This window comes from Aricia agestis, chromosome 13, assembly GCF_905147365.1.
Source record: "Aricia agestis chromosome 13, ilAriAges1.1, whole genome shotgun sequence".
Classification (NCBI taxonomy): domain Eukaryota; kingdom Metazoa; phylum Arthropoda; class Insecta; order Lepidoptera; family Lycaenidae; genus Aricia; species Aricia agestis.
Genome location: NC_056418.1, coordinates 4,637,254 through 4,651,529, shown reverse-complemented (window position 1 = coordinate 4,651,529; position 14,276 = coordinate 4,637,254). Strand labels below are relative to the sequence as shown.

Below are 14,276 nucleotides of genomic sequence, written 5' to 3'. Positions count from 1 at the left end.
CTACTCATAATTTGAGTAATTATGAGTAGCAGACTTTCGGGTCGGCAAATTACGCTCGTTTGGCTTCGCCCTATATTCCTTCTTTGGTTTTCCCAAAGGGTTTTCCCAACTTATTTTACCCAATGCTGGGCGCTGGCAAAGGTTTTACAGTAAAAATCATGGTAAGAATACAAGATTTTTACTCTATGGTCTAGTGAGGCCATAGTCTATGGATTTTCTATAATCTGTCAAGTCAACTGTCATTGTTGAACGGCATGATTGATTTTTGTGGAACTTCAACTTGTTTCGGCCCCCAGCTCAGCTGTTCGCTGCACCCACGACTGCATTGCGCTTGCCTGAACTGAATGCATTTAAAAAAACCTCTCCCAGACCTAGCCCTAGATTTATTTTAGACTTTAGTCGAAACGTCCCTTCGCATACATCATGTCGGCGAAAGTAGACGAAAGGTTTGTTAGCAAATTTGTTCCTAGAGTATCGTGTTTTTGGAGTCGTTTGGCTTGTAATACTTAATTATTTTAGGGTTTACGACGAAATAGAGGCTTTGGAAGCGATTTTAATTGAAGATCTGGTTGTGAAACATGAAGATGGAGTGCCAAAAATTATCGAAACTGTTATCCATCCGTCGACTGCGGATAATATTGATCAACAGTTTGTGTGCATAACATTGGAGGTCAGACTGACCCCGGACTACCCTGACAGCAGTCCAGAAGTGTTCCTCAGAAATCCCCGAGGCTTGGATGACCAATTACTGTCAATTATTAATACAAAAATTAGAGAAATGTTAAACATAAACTTAGGTAACCCAGTTATATTTGAATTGATTGAGGTGAGTTGATGTTGCAATATTATTCAGTGATATTATTCATAAACTAGGTTTTTGAAGACCAGCACTTTGATGAAATAACAAAACATACTATCATATTTCAGCTTGTCCGTGAATTCTTAACTCAAAGTAACCTCCCCAGCGGTCAGTGTGTGATCTGCCTACACGGGTTCACGCAGGGTGATGTTTTCATCAAGACGCAGTGTTATCACCACTTCCACAGCCACTGCTTGTCCAAACATCTGATTGCTGGTAAAAAATATTACCAGGAAGAATTAGATAAGCTGCCGAATTGGCAGCAAGTTCAGGCACCTGCTTACCAGGTAATTCATACTTAATATAAAAGAAGTATAAATTATTTCTTATAATATAGTATGTGTATATCTGTGTTACCCAATGGATTTGTATTCTCATTTTTTCAGCAATTCAAATTTACAAATAATATGAATGTTGCTTTAAAAATTTAATTTAATTTTACTTATACTATAAACATAAAGGAGGTAGGCCAATAAGTCAATATTTTTAAACTGGTATTAAATTATTATTTCAGCAAACATGTCCAGTTTGCCGCTGTCTTGTTGCATTTGATGTGGAAACACTGAAGAAGGCACCACCACCTGTGGACTCTCTCACTGCTCCACCATTCCACTTAACTGCTGAACTAAAGGTAAACTTCTTCTTCCACAAACATGGCCTCAGATTACAACAGAGTGCCAATGTCCTATATACGGAGAAAAATAAGGAAGGGGACAACAGTTAAGTGGCAGGAAAGATACCAATCCTCCTTAACCGGATCGGTCACAAAACTTTTTTTCCCCATTGTTAAAAAGGCGTGGGAAATACTAAGGCATGTTACAATAACGCCTACACACATGCAAGTTATAACCGGTCATGGAGGATTCGCAGCATACTTGTATCGTTTCCACCTTAAAGACAGCCCCTCCTGCATTTGTGACCCCACAAAGGACGAGACAATATTCCACCTGCTCATTAAATGCCCAAGGTTTGGTAATAATAGGTCTGACTTAGAAGTACAACTGGAAATGGAGCTAAGTCAGACAACCCTCCCATCAACACAGCACACGCGAAATCAAACGCAATGCACACAATCACAAACCCCAACATATGAGAGTTATCATTCTATACTGTATTCTATTTCAACTTTCGGACTAAATATTATGTTCTCTAGGGGCCAACGCTAAAACTCGCGCGGGCGCATGCTCATACATAAAAAATAGTATGGGCAGCGTGGTCGCCCACGTCTGCGCTCCGTCGCAACGCGCCTGCGCTGCCCATACTTTTTTCATTTATACACACGCGAGCGTGCGCCCGCGCGAGTTTTAGCGTTGGCCCTAAGTCCTCACTCATATACAGGGTGTAACAAAACATAGTGATAATTCTTTATAGTGTTTATGTGTCCCTTATTCGTCAAGCCCCATACGGTCACCGGTGACCGAAACTCAACAGAAATCAAAATAAAGTTTATTTTTTTTGGAATTCATATAGGCAAGCTTCCCAGCATCATGAGATTGCCCATACAAAAGTTAAAAAAAAGATTATCTTTCAGCACTGATAAACTAACAGAGAACTCTATACAGGGGACTCATACACACCCCAAGGTGTATGAGTCCCCTGTATTGAGTTCTCTAGTAATTTATCAGTGCTGAAAGATTATCACTTTGTTTACACCCTGTATATCTTAAGTGTCAAATCATTCTTCTCTTTGTTGTTTTTCAGGCTCTCCAACAACGCATGGCGGATCTGCTCGCTCGTCAGGTGGCGCGCGGCGGTGTGGTCGGCATGGGGGACGACGGGCCGCCACCGTTGACTATCACTACTCCGTCTGATAACGAGGTACACTTTGATAAAAACATTTAATTTCGTTTTTAATAACAAGTAAAATGGTAATTAAAACAAAAAAAAAGATATTTGGAAGATCTCGATGAGATCAGTAGCCGGTCTTTTGACTTAGAAGATATCTGGGGGCACGGTAGTGCCCCCGCCAAGTCGAGCAAAAAAGCGGCACGGCCGTACCATCCTTTTCTCGAACCAATTCAAGCTCTTTTTGACCCTCTATTACTTCATTGTGGATAAAACAAGCCTGAATTTCAGCTGCTAAGCAAGCATTGTAGAAACACGGTATATTTAAAATTTCGTTCAATTTGAACCAGTAGTTTAAGAACTGTAACTTGTTAAAGTTTCTTAATTTTGTCACTGACTGACTGACTGACCGATCACCAAAAGTCTTAGGCACTTCTAGCTGACATAGACCCTTCAAATTTAGAATATAAGTAGTGTTTAGTGACTAAATCAAGGAAAAATTCAAATATTTCGAAATTTCTGTCTAGTTTTCTAGATACACTAACTTCGTAAATAACTTTGTAATCCCATATAAATGTATAGGATTACAAAGTTACATTTGCGGTTTATGAATCATTATACCCGTACCATCAATATCATCGGTAGAGAGATATCTAGCTAGTGTTTAGTGTCTTAATTGAGGGAAAAACCTAATAAACATTTTATAATGACTGTCCAGATTTCTTCTTCTTTCTCTAACTTCGTGAATAACCTTGTAATCCCATATATTACATATTGTATAAGATAACAAAGTTACATTAATTGCAATTTATGAATCATTTTACCGGTACCATCGATATTTCCGTACGTATATTCGAAGGAGTAATAGTTGTAGATAGGTATCTATATGTCGCAGGGAAAAGAAGATATCAGGGATATCCCGAAATCCCTAGGGATATCACGAAATCGCGGTAGATACCGAATATTCTTGTTTCTTACGTCTTCTTACTAAACAAATCTAGTGATATGTCATTTCACTAAACTAAATGTAGTGAAATGTCAGAAAAGCGGATACCGCCGAATAAAAATCGAGCTACGCATTTCTCTTGCTCGCTCTATTACCCACACGGGCACTAGTGGGAGTGAAACAAATGCGTCGCTCGAGCTGGCGCGGCTCGTGTGATTTTATTCGCTAAATTATTACGTGTACGTTAAGTTTGAATGCGATTTTCTAAATATCACCTTTTACGACTCTCGAGTTTCAACATTTTTTTATATTTTCCAGACTTACGCGCATGTTACTTGCATGGTTCGATAGCCTGTTAAGTGTTATAGGGATATTAATAACTCAATACCGATAATAAGATCCCTTCACGCTGATAATGCCCCATTCGCGTTAAGAGACAAACAAAAAATCGTCCTTCTCTCTTCACACTCTCGCCCGTCTTTCATATGCCAGGTGAAAAAGGACGCCGCGGATTCATTTTAATAAAAAGAAAATTATTTTTTTCCTAATAACTCGATAAATATGTAACATTTAAAAAATCCGCTAGGTCAGTTCCTCAATGATAGAATTCTATACAATGTGTTAAAATATTAACTTAGTTTAATGCACGATTATGGCAATATATGAAAAATTCGTGAAAATTAGATGCATCTTTGTGATCGAGAAAATTTTAAGATATCGTGTTTTTGCTAGGTCTGATTCTCGGAAATATAATGTAGTATCTATGTCTACAAAATGAAACAATTCGGGGCTTATTTTCAAGTATAAAAATTAATTATAAAATCGTCAATTTAGGGTTAGTCGCCCCCATAAGATAGTAATAGGGTATTAGAGCGAGCGAGAGAAATGCGTAGCTCGATTTTTATTCGGCGGTATCCGCTTTTCTGACATTTCACTAGATTTAGTTTAGTGAAATGACATATCGCTAGATGTGTTTAGTAAGAAGACGTAAGAAACAAGAATATTCGGTATTTACCGCGATTTCGTGATATCCCTAGGGATTTCGGGATATCCCTGATATCTTCTTTTCCCTGCGACATATATATATATATGAAGCACTAGCTTTTGTTTCGCTTGCTTTTGCTTCGCTCGCGTGGAATTTAAAAATTGCGTAAAATACGAATATTCTTGTAAACCTCCTTTGGAAACCTGACGTTTTTCCAAGACCAAAAGTAGCCTATGTTACTCTTCATCCTTTCAACTAAGTCTACGTCAAAAATCAAATCGATTGGTTACTTCGCTAGGCCGTGAAGGAAGGACAATCAAACAAACAAACAAACACACTTTCGCATTATAATAATATTAGTATGGATGAAAGGCAAGTAGTATAGTAATACTGTATACATAACGATTATATTATTATTAATTGTTAGTTTTATTTGTTTCTTATAAAAATCTTTATTGATATTTATAGTAGTAAAAGGTACCAAAAAGGAGAAAAGTAGAACTCTACAAAAAGAAGTGAGATCCCATCAAAAAGATCCTGTAAAAAAACCAAGTCTCGCAACTCAGTTTTTATACCGTAAAAATTTATGAGATCCATGCAATACCAAGTCGGTTAATTTATCCAGTCCCTACCTAGGGGACCTTCTGTCTCAAGTTATTACGTAATTTATTACCATATCAATATCATAAATCTTTTACGTTTTAAATAAATAGATCGACTTGGACATCGCATGAAAACACAATGTATCTTACAATTTATACATAATTATTATATTATTATTAGATTGTTTAGTTTATTGCGCTCCATGCGATTGATGCAGGCCCGTAGTGCTGTGTGATACTGTATAGTGTTATATCAAACAATCTAATCATGGGATGTCCAAGTCAATCTATTTATTTAAAACGTAAAAGATTTTTTATATTGATATGATAATAACTTACGTAATAACTTGAGACAGAAGGTCCCCTAGGTAGGGACTGAATAAATTAACCGACTTGGTATTGCATGGATCTCATAAATTTTTACGGTATAAAAACTGAGTTGCGAGACTTGGTTTTTTTACAGGATGTTTTTGATGGGATTATCATTACACACTCGTAGTAGTAAATATTTTTTTTAATCAGTTCAGTAGTTTTTGAGCCTATTCAATACAAACAAACAAACTTTTCCATCTATTAAACCTTATGTATAGGAACCGAAGGTCTCGACCAGCGGCACTCAGGACGTGAAGGTGGAGGCGGCTGGCGGCGCGCGACCCGGCAGCAGCACATCATCCGACGGGCCCGCCTCGCCCGCATCGCCGAATCGCGCATCATACAAGGGGCCATTCAGGTATGGAACACGGCGCGGCGTCGTCACTGCCACGATACGACGGCGCCCCGTGCACCTCTTCAGTTTGTTCGAAATGTGACAATATTTGCATTATGCTACTTTGATAGGTATTTTCATATGCCTCGTTTAAGTTTGGAACGCAATTTTTGTTCGGAAGTTTCACCCTGAATAGGGGCGCGCGGTGCACCGGTCGCCGCACCGTCTCACGATGGCGGCGTCTCGTCGACGACGCCGCGCTGTGTTTGATGGGAACGCGCTGTAAGCTTAAATGAAGCCGTAATTGGTTTGTTTTTGACGTGTGATGGATCATTGGTGCGACAATAATAATATTTGATTAGAACGATAGAGATTACAAAAATAACACTCTCTGGTCATAAAATCTTCCCCATTGGATAACAAGGATAGTTTATCCTTACTGTATTGTATGCTCTATGAAAATTTTACTTTTACTGTATTAACCCGGCGTCATGGGGGTCGAAAAGTATTACACCGACTGCAGGGATGGGTCTCACAGACCCTTTTCAATTTTGTGCACCTGTAACTTCCACTTTGACTTTGCTATGGCTAAAACGTTACTTGCGATACATAGTACAACTCAACAGCTCCAGCGACTGAGAGAAGTGGACAAATCGCACGCATAGTTACCGAACTAGAACCAAAATGTGACAGGTCTCACAGACCCAACCTCATGATGCCAGGTTAAACCATATTCCTTATTATTTCAGGGGCTTCAACCGTCGCGGCAAGCCGGGTCGCCGCGGGCGCGGCGGGCGGTGACCTCCCCGCGCTCCGCCCTACCCCGCCGCCGCCTAGCCCGCCCCGCGCGCCCCCCGCCCCCCGTGTCTTCCTGTCCCCGCTACACGTTATCGTGACAGCTGTCAGGTATATGTCGAGTCTCTTGCCGTAGACGAAAATTGTGACAATTGTCAGGTATCTGTCGAATTTCAAAATTGTGACGACTGTCAGGTATCTGTCGAGTTTCAAAGTCGTCACGACTGTCAGGTATCTGTCGGGTTTCGAAATTGTGATAATTGTCAGGTACTTGTTGAGTCTCTGTTTGTAGAAGAAGTTTGTGACTACTTTCAGGTATTGGTCAAGTTTCTTGACGTAGGTGAAAATTGTGACAGCTGTCATATTAGTGTTGCCCGACGTAATTTTAACAGGTGTGTATTTGTCGTGGCCCCTCGTTACTCCTTGTGTGTTGCCAGACGACAAAATTGTGATTGCCAGCCAATCGAGTTGATAAATTCTGATTATTTAGTATTAAATGACTGGAATCGAAATTCGATTTGACGGTGTGTGTCATGGTGCTTTTATTTACTCCAAGACTGACGATTTACCTAACGTGAATTACTGCCCTTATACGCAATGCTGTGATTATTCCTATTTTTATAGTTCATAAGTAGCGTTACATTGGTTTCCTTGATGAAATTGTTTTTATATGTACCATTTCCCAAATCAAAAAGTAGTGGTACATGTGGTTAATCTAGGTATATACAGTATTGGCAATTCACAGCTTCACCTACAGACATATATATGTAATATGTATAGACATTATTATTAGTTCTTTATAATTTTCATCTTTTCTACAAATTATTTGACATTTTTGTTGATAACACTTTGAACATGAATGTTATAGTAAAAACGAACAGTCCTTAATCCTTATAATATTTGTTATTTTTAACAAAAAAAAACATTGTTTTTGTTTCCATTGAAACATTTGTGTTTTAACATACGCACATGTCGCTTTGGTACACATGTTAAATTAGACTTTCGATTCCACAATTATTATGCCTCTTAATTAAATTTTAATTGAAATTTAGAATTAACGCACAACTTTGAAACCCAGAATACCCACCTAAGGGCCGGGACACAAAAACACGATACGCCGTCGTGTCGTACCACGACGTGACGTCGTTTCACGATGCGACGTCGTGTCGTGGGAATCAACGACGCGCGTCGTAAAAAACTACGACACGACATCGTACGACGTCGCGTCGTGGAAACTCACGTAGAAATTCAATGATGAGTTTCTACGACAACTCGCATCGTGAAAGAACGTCGCGTAGTGATACGACACGACGTCGTATCGTGTTTTTGTGTCCCGGCCCTCAAATCACTCTAAAACGTAATTAATATTTATTTAAACAAACGTGTACTTGTACCTAAGTTCTAATAAATATAATTTTATTGTTACTAAAAGAAGTGCGGGTACGCCTTTGCCTTTGCTAAATTTTAAATACTTAGCTATAGCAATTAGCAACTTGACATTTCCATAAAAATACGAATCAATGTGACTTAGTTATATGGGAATCCGATAATTTTTCTATAATTAAATATACAGTAAAAAAAAACTTCCAATTTAACAGAAAATACAGACTGGTCATTTGAGGGGCCGCAGAATTTGTCAAACAATATAGAAAAAATGGGAGGACATCTCTTTGGGCAGGGGTCGATGCTAGGCGGGTTCGCAATTTAGCAGTCTAATATTTCCTAGTATTTAATGCACGTTCTGTGAAGTATCCTAGTCAACCCCTAGATTTCCATACGAAATGTGTCAAATACGTTAACGTAGTGTAGTGACCTCATCCTAACCTCAATAAAAGGAATCAATTGGATTCCAATAAAAAAGAAAAAAAAACGATCATAATAATTATTTTAATTAAAAAAATAAGACTCATGTTTCTAGTAATTCCATTTTTAAATTCTTCCTCAGCTCGGTTTTGTATGTACTGTTGTTTGAATTGTGGCGAATATAAAACTAACAGTTTGACGTTGCGCCATCTTATAAACGTGGCGTTATGAAAATAATAAGAGAGTCGGCTGGTCACTTTCGCACTAGCCCAAGCTCTATCATTATTATTGAATTGTAAAAATTATAAGGCAAATGTGAGTTTAATTTTGCTATTACTTTAATATAAAAACAAACTCATAGCGATGCAAATAACACTAGACGTTAAACTCAGATTGAGTCGAACACAACTTTAAAACCACTCCGAAGAATTAAAAATATGAGTGGAATGCACAGTATTCGATTTCAGATCCCTAGTCGTGTTCGCCTCATTTTAATAATTGCTATCGCGCAAAGCTTATTGCGCATGTCAAAATCATGTCATGTCATGGCAACGCAACTTGACGTGTAACCAAAATGATCATATTTGTAACGTTGCCACGACATGACATGCGCAATAAAAAAAATTGCGTGATAAAAAAAATTGACGAACACGAGTAGATCAGCGATCAAGAGCCGTTATTGGTTTGTCGCGATCAAATAGTGTCATGTTATTGGCAACAATTGTGCGCATTGCAGTCCCTAGTTTCGTGGAGTGATTGTAAAGTTGGGTACGGCAAGTGTTTAAATTAATTTAAAAATGTTTTGCAATCTTTCTGTAATATGACGGAAAAATGTGTCTACGAGCAATATATTATAACAATTTATTATAAAGATTTAATCTAACATTACTTGTTTTTCACAGCGATGTATATTTTTGTTACTATAATTTTGATATTCTTTAAATTATCAACTGAAATATTATATTTTTCTCAAATTATATTTTGTAATTAAAATGATTTCTAATAGAGAATTATTTTCTACATAGTTATTCAACTTGTTTCATGACATTTATGAATTTATGTAATATTGTTTAGTTTTTAAGCGTTTTTCTAATATTTGGCTAAGTTTGACTCAAAATTGGTTTCGTAAAAAATACGTTTGATGCTCCTTAGAAATGAATCCTGTATGCAATAAGTATGTATTAAACTTTTGTAATCCAAACTCGCTATATGCACAAAGCTAGGTTTTTATAACATTAAATTACTATAATTATAAGGGCCAAAAAGACTCTGAAGTCTGATAGTTTTTTGCGAATGCAGGCATTAACATAATTTTTTAACGAGTATTGCACCGATTCAATTTTGCACTTAAACTAGTATTTTTGACTACTTACAGCTTTCACGCCAGTATGTCTGAGTCAGCAATTTTCATACATTTTTATTTACAGCTTAATCATAATTAATAAGATTTGTTGTACTTTGACGATAATATTATAAATTTAAAATTCTACCACTATTTTTTAAATTCTGTTTAAGGATCACTCACTCACACTGAAAAGCGACAAGATTATGCAATATGCATAAAACGCGTTGCAGCGTTGCATTGTAAGAATCTTTGTATGTCTATGATGCATTCTCGCGTCGTGTCGCATCGTCGGTGTGTACTGACCCTGTATAATGAAATTTTCGTCATTACATTCCTTATTATAAAACTTGTAAGAGATTTGGGAGATGGCATGTACTTAGGTACTTAATTTAGATTTTGACAGTCATTGCTAAGAATCTCTTGCTTAGTGTAACATTAAGTAATTGATATTTTAAAACGTCATAACTATTCGAAAATATATTGAAAGTATACTTGGCTAATGCCTAAACCTATTTTGATTTAACTGTTTGTCATCAAGACCATAGCCAATTTTTTCGGATTTATATAATAAATCTGCAAAAATACCCTTGTTTTAATATTTTATTTCGGACTAATGTTTCATAAAATTATAAGTGTGAGTAAAATATTTTTACAAATTTTGCAAAAATTATAGTTCCAAGGAAATGAACAAAAATGCAAAATTCCAACGTGTATTTTGTGTATTTTCATGTATACTTATTATGTACTTAAATGAGAGTAACTATCCTACAATACATTGTGTGGCGGTGTTTGTTGCCAAACGGCCGCATCGATTTTGTTAAAATTACCGAGCATACCACATAACGCATTTTTCGAATAGTTATATGATGTCCTTAGAAGTAGATAATGCAATGTATTATTTGTAACGTACACTACGTGATCCGGTACATTGTCAGTTTTGTCTCGTGTATAGATGTAATTGATGGATTAAATAAACTCTTACCAAAGATTTCAGTATCTTTTATTTAAATAATTATTTCAATGTTTCCACGCTAGAGGCTAGCACCAGCATAGACAGTAAAAAAAAGTTTTGTCCGACGTTTGACAACGTTTTTGTCAATATACGCCGACGATCTCGGCAAGAATGTGGCTTGCGCATGCATGTGGTAGATAAGTCAGTCTTACATCTTTTCATGCGAGAAGCATGCGCTAGCAAAACTGTGTTCAAGCATGCTGCATGCACATGTGGTAGGTGCCTTAATATCATGACAACCAAAATCAATCTATCAAAACGTAAACAAATCAAAAAATCATAAACTAAAGAGTTGTACAAAATAATATAAAAAAGGTTTTAAAAAAGAAGTCTAGTTATGTACACTTCAAAATACGCGTCTGACAACTTGACGCGCTTGCGCTTTCGTTCGTCGCGTAGGTGTGCACGGCGCCATTTTTTTTTTTATAAAATAAGGGGGCAAACGAGCAAACGGGTCACCTGATGGTAAGCAACTTCCGTCGCCCATGGACACCCGCAGCATCAGAAGAGCCGCAGGTGCGCTGCCGGCCTTCTAAGGGGTAATAGGGGAGGGTAGGGAAGGGAATAGGGGAGGGTACGGAAGGAAATAGGGAGGGTACGGAAGGTAAAAGCGGAAGCGCTGTTTCACGACGGTTTTCTGTGAGGACGTGGTATTTCTCCGGTCGAGCCGGCCCATTCGTGCCGAAGCATGGCTCTCCCACGTCAAAAGATTACATGGGCAGCGTCCGCCGCGCGGTAGACGCTACCGCTTCGCAGTCGCTTTGGTCGCGTAGGTTTGGCCTAAGCTTTAAAATGACCTTCGCGGTCCACAGATTAAAAAAAATATTTACTAAACAAAATATGTACTTAATTACGGAAATTACAAATGTGTTTATTTGTATCAATGAGAAAAGTTTTTTGTTGCTACAAGTTCATCAGTATGCCGAGACTGAAATTATTTTTTATAGAACATGCTTGGTCCGCAGTCCGCACACAATGGGTCGGCGCGGCGGCGCGGCGGTCCGGATGCGGACCGCGGTCCGCCATTTGGTGACCCCTGTATTATAAACTAGCTACGCGTGGCTCGCCTAAAGCTAAATTCACAAAAAATGTGTTTGATATCAAGTTTTGTTTCTTGCCTCGTACCACCACTATTTAATTAAATTAGTAAGTTAATTTATGCTACTCGTATTGTGTAGAATGCAAAGCGCAATGTAAATAGTTAATAATAACTTACGTAATGAACAAACAGGATGACAAAACGATTTATAATAATCATTAACATGTATCAACAATGATAATTTTAGAAAACCGGTCGTTTGAAGCGTGGCCGCCAAGATCCTAAAATGGCACTGCAGCCTTCGCTCGCTTCCTGCAGAAGTCATTAGCATGGCCGACCTTAAGGTTATGGACTTGTAAGGTTTCTGTTTGGATAATTAGCCATATTTAAAATATTGCGCTGATTTTGAAGAAAATAAAATCCGAGCAGACCTATCATCTGATGGTAAGCGATTGCGTCACGTCTTTGCATAATATTATGATATCATAATAAAATACGTTTTAATAGAATAATATTCTTCTACAACGTACTTCATAACCATTTACTGTTTCAGAATTCAATATCTACCACTACAGGCTGACAAGTACTTAGGGTGGGTTGCACCAACTTACTTTAGCTATTACCGTAATTTTAACTATAACTACAATGCAAAATGTCAAATCTTTGGTTAAAGTCTAAAATGGGCATTGGACGCCATATTTAACCATAACCTTGAGCTCGACATGGCTTTTAATGAACGTAGCGAAAAAAGGAACTAAGGCTGTCATCATACAAAAACGCCATTTTTGACAGGTCTCCTTTACCAGCAGCGCCCCAGCTCGTCGGACCAGTTGTCATCTGTCAAATTCTGTGGTCAAAGTTAAGGTTAAAGTTAGCCTTAACTATAACCATAACTTTAACTTTAACCACGCCTCTGGTGCAACCCACCCTTAGTTACCTGCTTAGAAAACTACGGGTCGTTTATCGAATCACCTACTCCTTTGATCAGGATTTTAGAAATCAAGTTAATAACGTATAAGGTCTACGGAACTCCGTATCGCTAAGGTCAGAGTTTTTGTCCTATTATTATCACAATGAGTCACCATCCCCAGTTATGGGGATAACTTCGCGCCGATGCGTAATTTAATAGAGATGTTGAACTTGTGTTTTGCCCATGGACATTGGTAAGTATCGCTTACAATCAGGTGATATGCATTCTCGTTTCCTGGTCCTCGAAGACCACATATGACATAGCATTAAATATGTATATTTAATAGTTCTATAGAGTTTACTTAATAACAAGGTGTTTTGATATCTTTTCCGTATTGTTGTCATGTCTTTGGGGATACAACTGCCTATAGACACAACAGAGAACTTTAGCTTTGTCCACCCTGTGCCTTTTTCTGTTTGTCAAGGGCATGCGTTATAGTGCAGTCAATAGCGAACGTCGCGTCGCATGCCCTCTGACCGTATCCAAAACTTAAAAAATGACAATATTGGCGTTGCGTTCCTTGACGCATTCAATTATTGAATTTGAATGCGCCAATATGAAAGTTGATGACGAAAATTGAAGATGAAAGTGCACAGTGTGGACATAGCTAGTTGATACCCAGAACTGTGAAAATGTATGGACATCGTAAAGGATCCTTATGACTTTTTCATTTTCTTCTTGGGGTTTTCTACCTACTTAGTAGTCTTTCATAACACATACGGCCACTTAAGCTAACGTAAACTACAAAGATATAATATTTCTACATTCTATGCTCATATTATGATTTACCATCAAGAACGGCTTCGGCACGAATGATCCGGCTTGACCGGAGAAATACCACGGGCTCACAGAAAACCGGCGTGCAATTACAGCGCTTACGCTATGTTTCGGAGTTTACCGGAGGCCCAATCCCCTACTCTATTCCTTTCCCTACCCTCCCCTACCCTTTTACCCTATTCCCTCTTAAAAGGCCGGCAACGCACCAGCAGATCTTCTGATGTTGCGAGTTGCTTTCCATCAGGTGACCCGTTTGCTCGTTTTCCACCTTATTTTATACAGAAGTTTGCTAACTTTGGGCACAAGACTGACGCTCGTTCTTGTTGCAAATAGAGCTGTACGACTTTGGTAGACATTGTGATAGTTCGAATCTGCAGACTGCATCCCACACAAAATTGGATAACGGAATTCTGAAACCTCGAGCGTCCATCTTGACCACACATTTTGATCATTATTATCACAATATAAATAATACAGTATGTTACAAAACTAAGTGATAATACTTTAGGGTGTGTAAGTGTTCCTTGTAGAGAGTTCACTGTGAAAGTAGCAGCGCTGAAAAGCCCAATTTTTTTTCACACACAAAGTGAAAAAAAAACTACAAGGAACACGTACACACCCTAAAGTATTCTCACTTGGTTTTGTTACATTC

At 38.0% G+C, this 14,276-nt stretch overlaps 1 protein-coding gene across 1 annotated transcript; it reads left to right on the top strand.

The window, feature by feature from the left end:
- The first annotated feature begins 251 nt into the window (after positions 1-251).
- Positions 252-6,710, top strand: LOC121733171 (E3 ubiquitin-protein ligase RNF25). Its single transcript, XM_042123342.1, has 7 exons — positions 252-446; positions 520-826; positions 928-1,146; positions 1,374-1,490; positions 2,561-2,677; positions 5,768-5,907; positions 6,633-6,710. The coding sequence occupies exons 1-7, from the start codon at positions 424-426 to the stop codon at positions 6,682-6,684; spliced, it is 975 nt and encodes a 324-aa protein (XP_041979276.1). The 5' UTR covers positions 252-423; the 3' UTR covers positions 6,685-6,710.
- Positions 6,711-14,276: the final 7,566 nt, after the last annotated feature.